The following is a 16,595-nucleotide window of genomic DNA, read 5'->3' as shown; positions in this document are numbered from 1 at the left end:
ACTAAATCTAAGCACTCAGAGAGCACGTGTACCTCTGCCAAGGCACAACATGCTCTCACGCAAATGCCCTTGTGAAAAATTAGATCCAGAACAACACAAAATGTGTCCTAAAATCCTTCTGGATTATCTTTTAGGGTATGGTAGGCAGTTATACTGTGTATCCTACCTAAAAATTTCAGGGTTCTAACTTCTTTATAGGCCAAGCTATGGAAGAAAATATACATTAAATGGGGTTTTCAATGTTAACATTAATGGCTGTCAGATCTGGAATCCTGATCCGATGTAGATGAAATTTAGTCTGGTGATAAACATTGCCACCCTACATATGTGTGCCAAATTTCAAACAAAAATGATTTTGATAACTTTTGAAGGAGATATTCAATTTTTTTTTATTTGCCCCTTGTTAATGATGGGATTTTTTTGTGTTTGATTTTTTATTAGTTATTTTTTGTGACCTTGAACTTTGACCTTTTTCAGCCAAAATCTAATCACTTCTAGGGTTGATCCCCATCAATGTCTGTACTAGGTATGCTGATGATCCATCCCACCATTTGTTTGTAATCCTGCTAACCAACAACCCCACATACACACAACACACACACGGAACCAAAAACATAACCTACTCAGTGGAGGTAACAATACTTTCTCCACTTGGTAACAGCTACAGTATGTTTTAGACTCCATGCTTCCACCTGTGCCCTTTTTAAACCATTACCCTTACATGGACACCGGTTGGCCAGGGTTCATGTTCTACCTGACAACATAATTTCAAGAAATTAACAGGATCAACCTGAGATAGGCCAGAGCTCTCAGACTGGTGAAGCATGAGGCTCACTGTAGTATAAACTGTTAAAATGGACCTTCGGTTTTGGCATCAATTCAAAACTGAACGCTTTAATAATTTTTCAGTTGTTCTTGGATCAGAATTCACACATCTGTGTGTGATCTGCTCATATTATGCACCTGTTTAAGTTCATCTGGGACAACTTGGTCCAGATTTAACTGCCTGAATTTGAGAAGGAATAATCTGCTCACCTTGGTTGTCTACATGAAAAACATCACCCCGCGCTTGGATTGGAAAGGAGCTCAGCCCTGGAGGACCTGGTGGTCCGGGAGGGCCAGGTAGACCTATTTCTCCTGGTAAGCCTCTGTCCCCTTTTGGTCCTGAGTACCAAGAAAACACGCAAAATACAGTTAAGTAATGATTTCTTTACTTTAATCAAACAGTCACAATTATCCCCAAACTGTCTTTAAATTAGCAGATGAGGCTTGAAGGTCTGATAATGATTTACCAATGGGTCCAGGAAGCCCTGCTCTTCCAGCTGGACCTGGAGCTCCAGCAGAACCAGGAAGCCCAGGAGGTCCGATGGGCCCTGGAGGGCCTCTGCCTTCTAGTACAAAAAGAGACTGTCACAGTCAGGTGTAAAGTTCAAGGAATCGTTCTCTCAAAAAGATGTAAAGAAGTTCATCTTGAGATTAAGAGATAAAAGGTTGCAATAGAAAGTCTGTGTAACAAACCATTGGTGCAGGGTTTCAAAGATGATGGGACACCAATATTAATAAACAGCTTTTCAGCATCTCTACAGCATATTTCAAGAAACATGTTTTATATGATGTTTGATACCTGGCGGCAGGTGTGACGGCCGTCCAATAGGAGTGGGCTGGGGTGTGTCCACCTCGTTACCTGTAGAACCCTCTGGTAGACTGACAGTCGGCAGCGAGGGACGTCCCTCTTCTAACAGTCTGATCTGGAACAAGAGCAGCACACATCAGAGATATCTGTACTCTGTGAAACAAAAGAATCTGTTTACTTAAAATGATTGTGAAGTGTAATTGTTTACATTATTAATGTGATAAAGGTTTGTAGGGTGTGACCAGTAGAACTATTTGGACAGAGGGAACTTCTTTACCTTAGACTCAATGGCTTTTATTCTGCTGTTCATGTCAGTGAAGCTGGTACAGTTCATACACTCTGTAAGAAAGAAAGACAAACCAGAATTAAGTTAGTTTCCACATGACAGCAGGCATGCTGCTTCTTCTCCATCTGACTTTTTCTGTTCATCCCTTTCTGTCACGGTGGCGTCTATTGTCTCTCTCAGTGTAGTCCGTGTTTGTTACCATATTGTGTTTTTACTGATGTTTGTTTGCTGGTTGGTTTGTTCACAGTATTGCGGTAGTGAGACCACTTCTAAAAAAGTCCAACCTCGATTCCTCTCTCTTATCTAATTTCCGCCCAATTTCCCTCTTACCTTTCCTATCTAAGGTCATGGAAAAGATTGTTCTTACTCAACTGCAATCTGATTTAGATCGGCTTAATATTGGTGACAAATTTCAAACAGGCTTTAAGCCCCACCATAGCACGGAATCTGCTCTGCTGAAGGTCCACAATGACATTGCTTTGGCCCTTGATGCTAAGCAGCCTGTCATTTTAGCTTTGCTAGATCTATCAGCAGCCTTTGACACCACTGATCGCACGGTCCTGATCTCCCGCCTAGAACATTATGCTGGCCTAATATATCAAGGCATAATGTGCATTTTCATTTTTATGCAGACGATGTCCAGATCTATATGCCCCTGACCCAATGTGATTCCAATGCTCTCGCTCCCCTTTTTAACTGTATCCGTGACGTCAAACTCAAAACTTTCTCCACCTAAATGAGAGCAAGACCGAGTACATCGCTTTCAGTCCAGACTTGGCCACCCTGAGACCCAAGCTAGGTGCCCTGACCCCCTCAGTCACTGACACTGTTAAAAACCTTGGAGTAATATTTGACAGCAGTTTTAACTTTGATAAACAAACCAGCTTCTTTCATTTGCGGATGCTAGCAAAAGTGAAGCCCTTCTTGTCTCATGTAGACTTAGAAAAAGCAATACACGCTTTTATTACATCCAGACTTGACTACTGCAATGCCCTTTATGTCGGTATCTCAAAATCCCTCCTTTGGAAGCTACAACTTGTACAGAATGCTGCAGCTCGGCTCCTGTCATGTACTCCTAGGTATGCTCACATCACTCCTGTTCTCTTCTCGTTGCACTGGCTTCCAGTGAAATTTGGAATTGATTTTAAAGTGCTCTTATTTGTTTTTAAATCTATTAATGGCCTCACCCCCTCATATCTTTCGGACCTTGTGTCTGTCTACTCTCCCTATAGACCCCTACGCTCTGCAGACCACCTATCTCTAGTCACCCCCCGCTCTTGTTACAAAAAATGGGGCGATCGCTCATTAAGCAGTTATGGCCCTAGGCTGTGGAATGCGCTACCTCTTGAAATACGGTCCATAACCGAGTTGGCCCCTTTTAAGGCAACTCTAAAAACGCACTTTTTTAGACAGGCCTTTGACAACTAATCCAGAAATCTCTTTTGCTGCTGTTTTATCATCCATCTCGTCGATATGTCCTTTTCTTGTTGTTTTTAAGGTCTGTTATGCTAGTTATGTTTTTTTATGTGTTCTGTGAAGCACTTTGTGCTCCTTTTGCGGGTTGTAAAGTGCTATATAAATAAAGTATTATTATTATTATTATTATTACTCAAAAAGTTATGAATGGTTCTGGATGAAATGTTTTGAAGAGGTAGGGAATGGCCCACAGAACAATACATTAGATTGTGGTGCTGATCTGGATCATGGTCCAGATCCCGGATTTTTTTTAAAGGATTCTTCACCATTGTGAGATAAAGTCTAGTTCAATATTTTACTTCTAACTCTACACAGTACCTACAGTGCTTGGACAAAAAATTGCAAAATAACATCCCCACAGGACCTACCACACACCAAAGTCTGTAGTATTCTGGATATGGTGATGCAGTGTTCACATTTATAGGGCTCACAGAAAACGTGCTACTGTGACACAGAAAATGATGTTACAGACTTGTAATTAAGATCTAATTCATGTGGAAAACACTGGCATTCCACCGAGGCAGATGATGGTTCATTGCCTGGCATTTCTGTAACATATCCTTGGACTTCTGATTTGCAAAAGAGGTCGTAAATCTCAAAGGAAGTTTTCTCCCTGGTAAAATAAAGGTTAAATACATTAAAAAAAAATATTCCTCCGTCTCTGCTTCATTTCTTTCATTACTGTTTTTCTTTTTGTCCTGGCACCGTTAGTAGTATCTTTCTGTCTCACACTGAGCAAGTCAGGCCAAGGTACACAAGAACAATGCCCATCAAACCAGAGCCAAGATATTAGGAATTCCTCCTTAAATTGCATCAATCACTCACAGAATAAATATGATCAGACCTCTCATAAAAGACCTACACACATATCCTTGTTTTTGTCACTTACCAGGCTTTTACAAACACTTAATTCATTTCCTGGAGACTTACCCAAACCCAACCTGAACCCTACTCTAACCTTAAACCAACTCCTGTTTATAAAATTCAGCAACTTACTTCATGGGGACCTGTATCTGGTCCCAACGAGGGAGGTGAACGCCCACAAAGATAGTGTGTTCCCGAATTTTTGGTACCCACAAGTATTGAAAAAACAAGGCTACAGACGCATACCAGCCTGGCGCACGCCTGCTCATCTCCTGACTCGGCATGTTTTCTGTCTGTCTGCCCACTCACACTGATGGCCTGTATGCCCACACTCACATCCTCCTCCAGATACCTAATCCATTAACTGTATGCAGCACATGGAAATGCAAATAAACACACGTTTTCACATACAGCCACACAGCAAACGCCCACAGCTCCATCCACGTACTTTCACAGACATTTTCAAACATCCCCAAGAAAACTTGTAATGTACAGCATATTTATTTTAAAAACACAGTTTATTTTGTTTGACTGACCTGACAAATTATGTAGCTGCTTGTTAACACTACATGAAATATAATTTAAAGACAGGTGATATCCTGTGTTTATTATTCAATATGTTTTTATCCAGTGAGAAACTCTCAATGAATTGGCCCTATTCACAGGTATTGTCTATGTATCTGAAGCTTTATAAAACCTATTCCTCTCTGCCACACACCTCTACTCTTGTCATAACTATTACATCACACACTGTCGCACTGCGACATGTTCCTTCATTATGATTCGTACTGTACGGGCACTATAATTTATTTTGAGTTGATCAGTTATGCTACTGTGAATACTCACTAGCACATCTGTATTGAAGGTGAAAACATGGTCTTATATTTGTATAGTGCTTTTCTATGCATTGCAGCACACTCAAAGCACTTTCTCACTATTCGGCCATTCACCCATTCGCACTCACACACCTGCAACATCACCAGGAGCCACTAGGGGTTCAGTGTCTTGCTCAAGGATACTTCAACATGTGGACTGGACAAGTTGGGAATGGAACTGTGTAATATTCCGGTTAGGTGACGACCCGCTCTACCTCCAAATGTCAACTTGTGGGAACATATGTGGGCATATGTATGGTCACCTTTTAGGTTGATATAGCAAACATGTCTGTTTACAGATCCAGAAGACATGGGTCAAACATCCATTTGGAGTCCACCTGATGAATCTAAGTCCAATATTCACTCTCTTTAAGCAACACCTGAGGGAAATATCTGTCTCCTTAGCTTTGATAACCTTTGTCTGTTTGCTGTTTGGTGCTGAGCTGGTAAAATATGGTAGAAACAGCTGCCTGCTGTGTGTTCTCTTGCTCTCAACATTTTATGTTATCATCAGTTTGTTTTGAACACTCTGGTCATGTCTCTCACAAAGCACACTGCTATAATCTAGTTGCCATTAAACCACAGAGAGGCTATCTCGACAATCCTTGCTGTGCAGCAATTTTGCACCCTTTACATGAGCCGTAATGCACAACATGAAAAAAACACTTTATTTGTGCTAAATCTGAGCCTTCTTCTGGTCTATGGCTCAAGAGAAGTCTGGAATGCCAGCTGTCTGTGCCACAGATGGGAGCCATACTGTGGTCATAGCAGGAATACCTAGAATGAGGAACAACTGGTGCTCATAAATAACTAACATGACAACAAGAATGACCCAAACAGCTCTGGTCTGCCTAAGTCATCATCTCCGCCCATCACACACAGGGTACTAACAGCAGCTCAGGTTTCCATTTCACTGAAATAGTACAGGGTGAATGTCTGTAGTCCAGTGGCGTACTGGGCTGCAAGGGTGTGGTTTCTCAATGTCTTGTTTCAGCATCTTGAATCTCACCTGGAGCACAGCCACAAACAGACACAGCAATCAAAAGCCCAACCCAAAACACATCCTGAGGATCCTTCCACCCAGATACTGAGAGCTGTTCAACCGCAAGAGGCCAAACTGACCCCCGTGAGCCCATGAGCCCCTCGTTGTGACGGACTGCACTGAGGTTTCCTCGACGTCTACCCCAAAGACATCAAAGCTGCACACATCACAACAGCAAGACTGTGGGCAAACATGGGCTCCACAGTGTGAAGAGACCTATGAGCTGATATGCCTTTATCTCCTCCAGGGGAAGTCCCCACCCTCTGGTACACTCTCTGTTATACACAACATATCAATCTGAGATACATTGCAAGAGTTATTTTGTGTTTTGTCTTAGTTTAGTTTTAAGCCAAATTAGTGGTGCAGCTTTCTGCACAGGAATGTCAAATGTCAGTTAGCCTGTTGGTTTGTCCACCATTTTGAGTGAAATCTCCCTGCTGGACTGATTGTTCTAAAATTTGGTAGACATTCATCTCCCCCCTCGGGATGAATTTTAGTAGGTCTGGAGCTTCCTGAAGTTTCCATCTAACACCATCACTGGGTCAAAATTACATTTGTTCCAGCAAAAAGAATTAAATTCTCATCAGCCTCATATATTTAGTACTAAATAGCGAATGTGACCATGCTAACTAAAATGGTTAATAAGGTAAAATATATCACTTCCTAAAATGTTAGCATTGTGACTTTAGCACTGAGCTAAACACACTGCTATAATGCCTGAGTTCATCCTGACAGAGATGATAATGTGTGTAGACTCTTTAGTGTGGTTTAGTTTTCACCCACTTTCTCTCAACATTACAATAATATGTACAAAAAATATTGTGTATTACTCTTACTCAAAACGCTAGTTGCCTTGCCTTTATATCTCCTCCTCGCTGCACTTTACTGCTAATGAGTTAAGTTGTCCAATCTTTATTGTCCAACTAGAGCCAGAATTAAGACAACCATATCTAATTATGTGGTAAACAGACATCAGAACTCAATCAATCTATCATGAATGTGAACCAGAACAAAACAACTGCAGTTTTGTTTTCTTCTTCTAAAAGTGGCAGGCGGGATTTCAATTTCTACAGTTGGAATTTAATTACGTTGGGTTAGAAAACCAAACTTCCGCTGCACTCGAGCTGATGTTTGGAACCAGGCCACAGCTGTAGGGTCTGTCTGGATCCATAATTACACCATGGCATCACAAGAGGATTATTTTTCTTGGATTGAACTCAGCTCATGGGAAAGCTTCAGAATAATGTTGTCTTAAGTGGGAAGCCAAATAAACAGAAAGGACAGGGGATTTCTCTGCTCCAAAGAGAAGCAAAAATTTGTGTGTGTGTGAGCAATTATTCCAGGTATTCAGATACAGCAGCTTCACAGATCTTCATTAAAGTTCATCATTAAAGAGTAGTATTTCTTCTGTTACAATGGATTGGTTTTTCATTTACAGAAGAGACAAGTGAAAGAAAGTTTAGCTGATTCAAAATGACCACAGACACAGAATGCTAATAAAAATATCAGATTGCTAGGTAAGACACCGTGTAAATGGATTACATGTCCATTTATAAACTGGTACAGAAGCAAAGCTGATGCTGGTTTTATGTGATAAGCTCAACTGTTAAGAGAGATGAGAGCAGACAGGCTCCATGGATCTAACTCCCTACAGGAAATGCACAAAGTGTAAATGAGATTAGAAAGTTAAATCTTCCTTTAAGAAGAACCACATCAAAGATCATATTTCATCAAAGCAAGCTACAAAAACGCAGGCCTGTTTAATGAGTTATCCCTGCCACTGTGTGATCTACAGTACAAGACAGCACAGGATATTTTGGCAGGGATGTACGTATGTCAGACTTCAGGCATATTCTGTTGAGACAGCTACATTTCCTACATTAAACCTGGATAGAGATCAATGGAATCACTTGCTTTCTCACAGGTTTTTGCACATAGACAACCACACTCGACCACAGAACGAACCATGACGCACATGGCTGGGGACAGTAATTTTCAATGCCACTAAATAGTTGCTCTGTCTGTATGTGTGAGAGAGATGTAAGAATGATGTATTGAAACAAACATCTTCTTGGACCATCTAATGAGTCGCTGTCACATTCCCAAGATACACACAGACAAGTGTGTGCCCAGTCTGTGTGAGTGTGTGTGCAGGAAACAAAAAGCCTCAGGGAGCTGGCTGCACCCCAGGAGCCTGTTGTGTGTCCGTCCCAGCCAGCAAGTGGTCAGCTATTGCTGGCATGAGGAACAGCTGGCACAGGGCACACACCCACGCATGCAGGCATGCATACGCATGTTTATACGTCTGTCTTTGGAATCACACTCATTGACTTAATGCATTCCATAGCCCCTTACCATAACCTTAACCACTACAACTGCTTGCCTAATCCTAACCTAAATCTAATTCTACCCTTAAATAAAACCAAGTTTTAGCTGTCCGACAGCTCTTTGAAGAGGTGTGCGAAAGTAAGGAATAGCTAAAATGTCCTCAGTTTATAAAAAGAAAAAAAAAGACCTTGCTCTCAAGGTAAAAACAAAAACAAAACAATAAACCAAGATTTGCATCATGATGCCACTTCACCAGCCACACATCATTTATATAAAGTGAACACTTTGTAAGAAACAAAGACTTTGCCAATAACAGAGACTGCCATTCCATTTATGACATGGTGCCATTATTCAGCAAAATATGGTTAACAAGTAAATAACGGACTTAAAATCACCAGGAGGTACAGTTCTTAATCAGTCATTCTTCTTCACAAAATGACAGGTGTAGTCATGAAACAATGACAAACTGAACCTCTTACACTCTGAAAATACGCCCCATTTCTCGGTCATTTCCTCACGCTGCCAGAATGCACCCACTCGTGTCATCACATTGGACTCCTGCCCCTCAGCCGATCTGGTGGTGAAATATTAGCAACGCTCACAGTGAGGGATGGGCAGCCCTGCTGGGGCACGGCCATGCAGTAATCGTCACGCAATGAGATGTTGTTTTGAGAAACAATCACACAGCGATCAGCTGAAATTAGGGCACCATTTTTTGACGTTCAAGTGTTTTTGCGCAGCGTGATGAATTGGAGTGTAGACAGACAGGGGAAGATAGTGGCAGAAATTCCCTGCTTTCAAATCATATCAGAAGTACTGTAATTATGAGGTTTCCATCAGCCCTAATTTTCAAAGGCTGGAATTTGTCAGCCCTATAAAATGTAAGCAAAGATGCAAATGTTTAGTTTTTAGGATGAACTGTATTAACATTGTAAATTGATTAATTTTAAATGTTTTAATTTGTCCAATATTTTATTTAATAAACAAATGACCAGTGTGCAAAGAACAGAACCACAAATCCCATCCGCTTCCAGATTCATAAACAGTTATTTCCCAGTAGCATGCAGGGCACACATAACAAAACCCTTTAGATGACATTAGCCAATATGGAAACATGTGGCTCTCTTTGATTTTGGGAGCCTTTTTTTGAAACTCAGGAAATTTACCTGTTTAACTCTACAAAACCAGATGTGTGTAGTTGCTGACAGAAAGACAGAGGGACAAATGGAAAGATGGCATTGTGAGGCAGGAAGATAAGGTGCAGAAAGAAATGAAAAACCACAGAAGGAGCACGAACAGAGCATCATCCATCAGGCAGATAAGCTCAGCACCGAGAACAGCTGAGCTATCCCATAGCTCCCAGCAGGTCAAAGGTTACCGTCTGACCTATATTTGAGCACAGCCAGGGATGTAACAGAGACATCAGTCATATCCTCACACTGAACTGTGGTCTAGAGGAGCACATGTGGGTTAGGGTTCTGTTTTATCACTTTACTCCGAGGAGAGGAGAAGTGACCGGGAGATCTAAGACACAGTTAGATAAGTGAAGGCAGCACGGAATACAGAAGATAAAAGAGGCAAGCACTGGCAAGAAACAGCAAGGTAAACACAAGGGCAAAAGAGCAAAGGTCTGCATGGGAATGAGAGCGGATGACAAAATGCTAAAAGTTAAGAATTCAAAGGGATGATATATAATATAGCTGGCATTTAGGATAAGCCTTCCAACAATGGGGTTTAGGCACACCCTCCTCACTTCCTCCAGCTGCAGAGAGAAAACAGATTAAAAGCTACAGGGCTATACAGTAGCTTTAACATTAACAAATTAAAGTTTGACACCCTAAGCTTTCAGCCGCCTTTTCACCTCTTTAATGAAATTTGTTATCTTCACAAAAAAAAATAAACAAACAAACAAAAAAATGCTTAAACTTTGTTAAACTTCTTTTCCTGAGCTTTTGCACAAGCTCAAAGGTTACTGCTCTCATCAGTGGAGGTCCTGGCACAAATTCTTTTAAGATTATGTTCCCTCATACACAGACATTACCCACATTTCCTACTGTTAATATGATCATGTGTGCAGATAGACACTGGGGTGCAGCTGGGACAGAGCAGGGAGGAGGGGGGGTGAGGAAATTATGAACACATTCCCCCCAGATGTGTTCCATGCTGTCATGTGTTAGCACAACTCTGCTGAAAGCAAATCTTGAGATGTACTGTACACAGGCTACACACACCAGACTGTCAGAAATTTGAACAGGTCAGGGTGTCAACAAAATGCACTCAGAAACACACTTTCCATTAGCCACTGCAGGAAAATGTGCCCAGCTTGGCCTTGGAGTTTAGTGGCAGGCTTCGAGTGTTATAAAGGTATACAGAACAAAACAGAAAGTAAATTCTGAGTGTGTCAGGAGAGTCACACACAAACCAGGAAACACAGTGGAGGATGCGTAAAGGCCAAAACCTACTGTGAAAATACATGTCACTGAACATTTAGTGACTCATTAATCAGCTCAAACTACAGTAATACCTTTTCAGATTTGGGCAAATTCAAGTGCTAAAGGTCAAACACTGTTAGCAACTAATGATTTTCATAAATGTGCCAGTTATAAAATTACTTGAATGATTAATCAAAATAGCTGGATGGTTATTTTTCTGTCAGTGAAGTAAGTGAATTAACATTTCAGCATTAAATGCTTTAAAAAACCTGTGAAGTATTTGTTTGAACTGATTTTAATGGAGGAGGCAAGAAAGTGTTTTTGCATTAATACCAGTGGAGATTTGGCCTTTATGTTGTGTAGTGTGATCCCTTCATAAGTCAAAATAAAGAAAACGCTTCTCCTGATCACAGCAGACTTGAGAAGAAATGTAACAAAAGACTAAAATATTAGCCTCATGCAAAAAAAGAGTCAGAGTTTAGACGATGAAACACGAGTGTGAGCTGAGGTGAAAGGGACAAAAAGATCCTCAGCTTACAGAGGTCTAACTCAGACTCTAGCCTTCTTTATGTGTCCTGTCTCTACATCTTTGAGAGCCTCTGAAGCAGAGCCAGAACCCCATCAAACTAAAACCAGGGGTGATGTCATTTTCATTGGTTAAAGCTATCCTCTGGCTCTGATAAAACAGCTGGCCCAAAGCCCCATCTGCTACACAGAGCTGCATGCATGCTGGCTGAGTGACATGAGGACACAGAAAAAAAGCACAAATGCACCTATTTGCTTTCTTGACAAGAATTAGATGAGAAGATTAATACCACTCACACACAGTAAAGATGGAGCTGCTGCTAACAGCCAGTTAGCTTAGCATAAATAATGGAAACAGGGAAATCACTAGGCTGGCTCAGTCCAAACATTAACAGAGATCTGCATACCAGAACTTCACTAGTTAACACATTATATTGTGTTTGTTTAAACAAAAATGGAAGTGCAAAATGGTCAAGGTTTGATCTTATAGGGGGTTATAGGGTAGGGTATTTCTTCACCAGGAGCAGTGGCTTCTGTGGGGATTCTGTGCTCAGCTAAGTGAACCAGCTTCTGGTTGTAGCTTCATATTTCACCAGCAGATACAAGAGTGGTCTTGACTTTCTCTTCTAAGTCTCTACTAGAATGCTGAAAAGCATATTTCCCAGAATATCAAATTACAGTAGCCCACACTTTTACATGAGGCAAAACAATGTATTCCTTCATTCCCGGAACTTCCTGTCCCAAACTTTTATTTTGGTTCATTTCCGGCCTACTTTTCCTGCTTTTCTATGCTCTTTCCAGCTGCTTCACCCTTGTTCTGCTCACACTCACCTGCACTGGGTGTATATACTGTACATACTGGCTGGTATAATCAACTGGCCAGTAGCCTACAAAGCAGCTCTCTGCATTAACTGCCTGCCAGATTGTCGATCAAGCAACATTGCCTGACACTAGCCAGCGTGTTCTCAGCTTTTTCTGTTTCCCTCATCTGGACTCCAGCCTTGTTTGCATGGCTTGTTCCCTCCTTTGTTCCCTGTGTCAGCCAAAGTGTTCCTGAGCTTTTATCCCCATATATTCTGTCTATCTGCACTCTGGTTATTATCACTAAAGTTCAGTATACCTCGGTGTAGTCCCTTGTAGCTAGTCTGCATCTGAGGCCCCCAAGACTGAGATGGATACAAAGTCTTTCATGAAATTGTTTAAAGGACCTCAGAAGCTCTTAAATATGATGCATGACTTATTTTCACAACCTTCACCTCAAATAACTATTACACAAAAGACAGTTTAAATCAAACACATCTGTACTGGACATGAAACAACATAGTTTACTTTCTGATAAAGCTTGTTTTTGGGGAGTTTCTCCTCATTCAGTTTTGAGGGACTATGGACAGAGGGTGATATTTTCGGTACAGACTGTAAAGCCCCTTGAGACAAATTTGTGATGGGCTATATAAATAAAATCTGACGTGACTTATCATGAAGAATAATAGTTATTTACGCTGTATTCTGAATAAACATTTATGCTGTACCTAAATTCAGTGACTTCCTTTTGTTGTACAGATCTCAAACTGCATGAGGACAACTGGCCTTTGTTTCAGAGTTGTAGTCTACTCTTAATCCAGTCATATATGTTACAAAGGCCTGGCGAGGAGTGACATGCTCATTAATGTCAGTGGGGCCACTTTCCCAGAGATCCGGTTCTCTGCTCCGCTGCCGTCTGGGCAGCTTGTAGCAGCTGGAGCCCTGTGGGATACAAACACCCTCATTACACTTTTCTCTTTTCTTCCCTTCACCTCAAATATTGCTACACAGCTGCCTCTGCTGGCTCTAACATCTTATTTTATGTGCACTGGTCCTAACCTTCTCTCCTCGGTGTCCTCTCTTTCCATAACTCCGACACACGGATCCCCTTACCAGCACACCCTTCCCTCCTCAGTGAGAAGCGGACTGTCAGTGACATCAGCCTGTGTCTTAGAGGACTATTCACTGAGTTGAACCTGGCCTCCTGTCTTCCATATGGAGGTGATTTTCTCCCTGCTCTATAGCCATTAGAATGTGCAAATACATTTCAGCAAATGTTAAATAAACAGCCAGATTGCTTCTTGCACTCCTGCAACCACTTTGGTCTCAAATGAACCATAATCTCTGGCATTACACACTCAGCACATATAGAGATATGTTAAGCTGTGTGAGGAATAATATCAACCACCTAATAATGGTTTACAAAGGCTTTGCAATAATGTCTGTGTTTATTCCATTAGTAGTGATGTGTGTTTTCTTAACTTGCAGCAAATCTTACCCATCCAAGTGCAACAATGAATAATTTAGCAAAACGGAACAAGGTGTGGTAATTATTACCAATAGGCACAACTTGCTCATGGAGGTAACTATTAATCATGGACAGGCCATGCCAGTGTTTTTTATATGAGGCTCTCTCCTGGGTGAAAAATTTGGTCTTTACTGTCTTTACCCGGCTCAGAGTATGCGGTCTGTGGTAACCAGCAGCAGCAAAACCCAGACTATACCTCCCACTTTATACGCTGCTCTGCTGAATGTTCCTCAGAGCTTTGACTGCAATAGCTACAGTGATATTCAAAGAGACAGGCAAAACTGTCTCTGTGGACTCTACAGTGAAAAGGGTAATATACTGCATGCACATACACATGTACAAAGAAAAAGAAAACTAAAGATTGTTATTTTACTCCTTCTTCAGGCACAAAAGCATCTTGAATGCACAGCTGTAAAAGGAAAGGTACAAAACCACAGAACACAGGATGACTTTCAACTCATTTTACTGTGGTCCGTGTTCCCAAAAGTAATCCAAAGCAGGCTTTAAATCTCAATTCAAAACAACTTTACAGTCATACCAAGTGACCGACCGCTGTGAGGCAGCACTGTTAGCAATCTACCCGACCAAACAAAAAACAGGCACTGATGTGGGTAAAGCTGCATAGTGCTGCTAAAAAGACACAGATGGGTGCAGGCAAAACACGTAGACTTTATTTCAGTCTTTGAGAGAACTGGTATCTGACTACACAGTCACCAGTTCCTTAGGTGACTTTTTTGAGGAAGTTGCATCATGTGAAAGAAGAAAAGAAACCCTAAGATAACTAACTCACCTTCACGACACTCTTCTCCTACAAACCCTGGGCAGCATCTCCACTCCAGTGCGGTGACTTGCTTGTAGGTCACCTTGAAAGACGGCCTGATGACGGTCCTGTAGCTGGAAAACAGCACGTAGTAATCGACTACAGGGACACATAAATTCAGAATCACATGCACAGACACACTCAACTGCCAAATATTCAAGCCTTATTCTTTTTAGGAGCCTACTTTTTCGGGAATTTCTGCCTACAGGAAAATGGGGGGTGAGAGAGAGGGAGTGATAAGCCACAAAAATCTCTGGACCTGTGCTGCAGGGGGTAAGCGTGAGGACTCTACCTGATGACTTTAGAACAGGGTCCAGGCCATCGGCAGCTCTGAAACATTCTCTGCACTGCGGTTTCTGTCCCATTGTGCACTTTACAGGACACAGTTTTGGAAACAGTGTACTGACACCAGTTCCTTAAATACAGAATAAAAAATATGTTATACAAATCATACAGTAGGACCAGAGCTGCATTAGAAGGGATCACACACAAAGTAAAAAAAAAAGAAAAAAAAGCAAACTGGGCGGTTTTGGATTCTAATCGACATCCGAAAATGAGCTTTAATATCCACCAGTAAATTTTACTGCTCAAAATGCAGATTTTGCATTTGTGTGTAATTTGTCACTATACATCTCCCAAGTGTTTCCTCACCTGAGTTGAGTGCGGGACCCGCTACCTGGCGATCCCATGATGCCGCTCTGTTCCGATTTGACGCGCTGCCGCTGCATAGTAATGCCTGGAAAGTGATACATAAACCCTGTTCCTAGCGAAGGACAAACTAAACTTATCCACATGCACAGCGCGCAGACAAAAGATAAAGACATCATCTCGTTACGATAGAGGTATCCGCAGATACAGGCGATTTTCAAGCAAATCCCCAGGTTATAAATCCCTTTTGACAGATCTGTGTGGGATGAAAGGAGGAAAGAAAGCCTAAGCAAACCCCACTGAAACTGTTAACGAGTTGGTCATTGCGTCTTCCCGAAGAGAAACAAACTAGCTCTCTCAAGAGCCCAGAATGAATGGCAAACAACCTCTTCCTATAGAATTATACGTGTTCCTGACGTTTGCCATCGTGCCGAGGACCGAGGAGTCAAATATCCAGTGTGCGTAAAAAGCGCGAGTGTGAGGACTGGAAACGGAGTGCGTAAAAGCGCACCAGGTCCTAATCGAAAACCACTAACATTCGTGTATCATTGCTATTGGGAATACAATGTAAACGAGACAACGAATTCGCCAATTATTACATTTTGTCATCCAATGACTGACGATAGGCCCAAAATGAGCAAGGGTATGAACGACGTGTTACAATATTCTTATGTGATCTCTGTTCTTTACCATCATCTTGTCAAATTATCTGGTTAATTTTCCTTTTGGAAACTAAAACTCTGGGAGTCGATTGCCAATCCATACAATAAAGGATTATGCAATGGCAGTAGGCTACATTTAATCATTTTAATGAAATGTGGGTCATCCAAAACTGAATCCAACGAGTTTCTTTGTCTAAACATAAATATATTGTCTATAAACCTCTCAAAACACCGAAACAGATGAAGTAGCCAACCAGAGTTTTAAAAGTTAAAAGGGTACTCAAATTAGAAAATTATAGCCTAATTTCAAGTGCGTAGGTAAACAGTTTGACATATTTTAAAACAAGACTTGTTAAGTAATATTTGCTTTCTACTATCACACAATTTTGACTCGGTTCAAAATAGCTTGTGACCCTGGTGTATTTCATACATACATCCAGTTACTGCATACATTAGAGTCACAAGCTGGGGCTAGGTTCAAATAGACTATTGACTATTGATTACTATATAGGCAAACTTGATTTTTGATTTCTTAGCCTAGTATATCGTAGCCTACCATAGTTTTGATTGATATGAGGTCTATTTCATAATTTTGCTTACCGTGAGTATTTTATGTTGCCATCATTAAGATTTAATGTTTTTTACAGGCAAAAGCTTCCATGCTGACGAAAAGGA

At 41.2% G+C, this 16,595-nt stretch overlaps 1 protein-coding gene across 5 annotated transcripts in view; it reads right to left on the bottom strand.

Moving 5' to 3' along the window:
- The window catches only part of col26a1 (collagen, type XXVI, alpha 1), a 22,423-nt gene extending 5,850 nt beyond the window's left edge, over positions 1-16,573 (bottom strand). For 2 of the 5 annotated variants that reach the window (XM_020624491.1, XM_020624494.1), the window contains exons 1-7: positions 15,262-15,940; positions 14,903-15,025; positions 14,581-14,684; positions 1,911-1,972; positions 1,625-1,748; positions 1,293-1,391; positions 1,036-1,164 (exon numbers count right to left, since the gene is read on the bottom strand). In XM_020624491.1, coding sequence (XP_020480147.1) covers positions 1,036-1,164; positions 1,293-1,391; positions 1,625-1,748; positions 1,911-1,972; positions 14,581-14,684; positions 14,903-15,025; positions 15,262-15,437 — 817 coding nt within the window. In that variant the 5' untranslated portion in view covers positions 15,438-15,940. Of the gene's footprint in view, positions 1-1,035; positions 1,165-1,292; positions 1,392-1,624; positions 1,749-1,910; positions 1,973-14,580; positions 14,685-14,902; positions 15,026-15,261; positions 15,941-16,520 lie in introns of those variants that run through there. The other 3 variants (XM_020624495.1, XM_020624492.1, XM_020624493.1) reach the window with 3 other exon arrangements.
- Between the last annotated feature and the right edge of the window lie 22 nt (positions 16,574-16,595).

This window comes from Monopterus albus, unplaced genomic scaffold, assembly GCF_001952655.1.
Source record: "Monopterus albus unplaced genomic scaffold, M_albus_1.0 scaffold328.1, whole genome shotgun sequence".
Classification (NCBI taxonomy): domain Eukaryota; kingdom Metazoa; phylum Chordata; class Actinopteri; order Synbranchiformes; family Synbranchidae; genus Monopterus; species Monopterus albus.
Note: the sequence above shows the minus strand (reverse complement) of the source record. Positions and strands in the feature narration are given on the sequence as shown.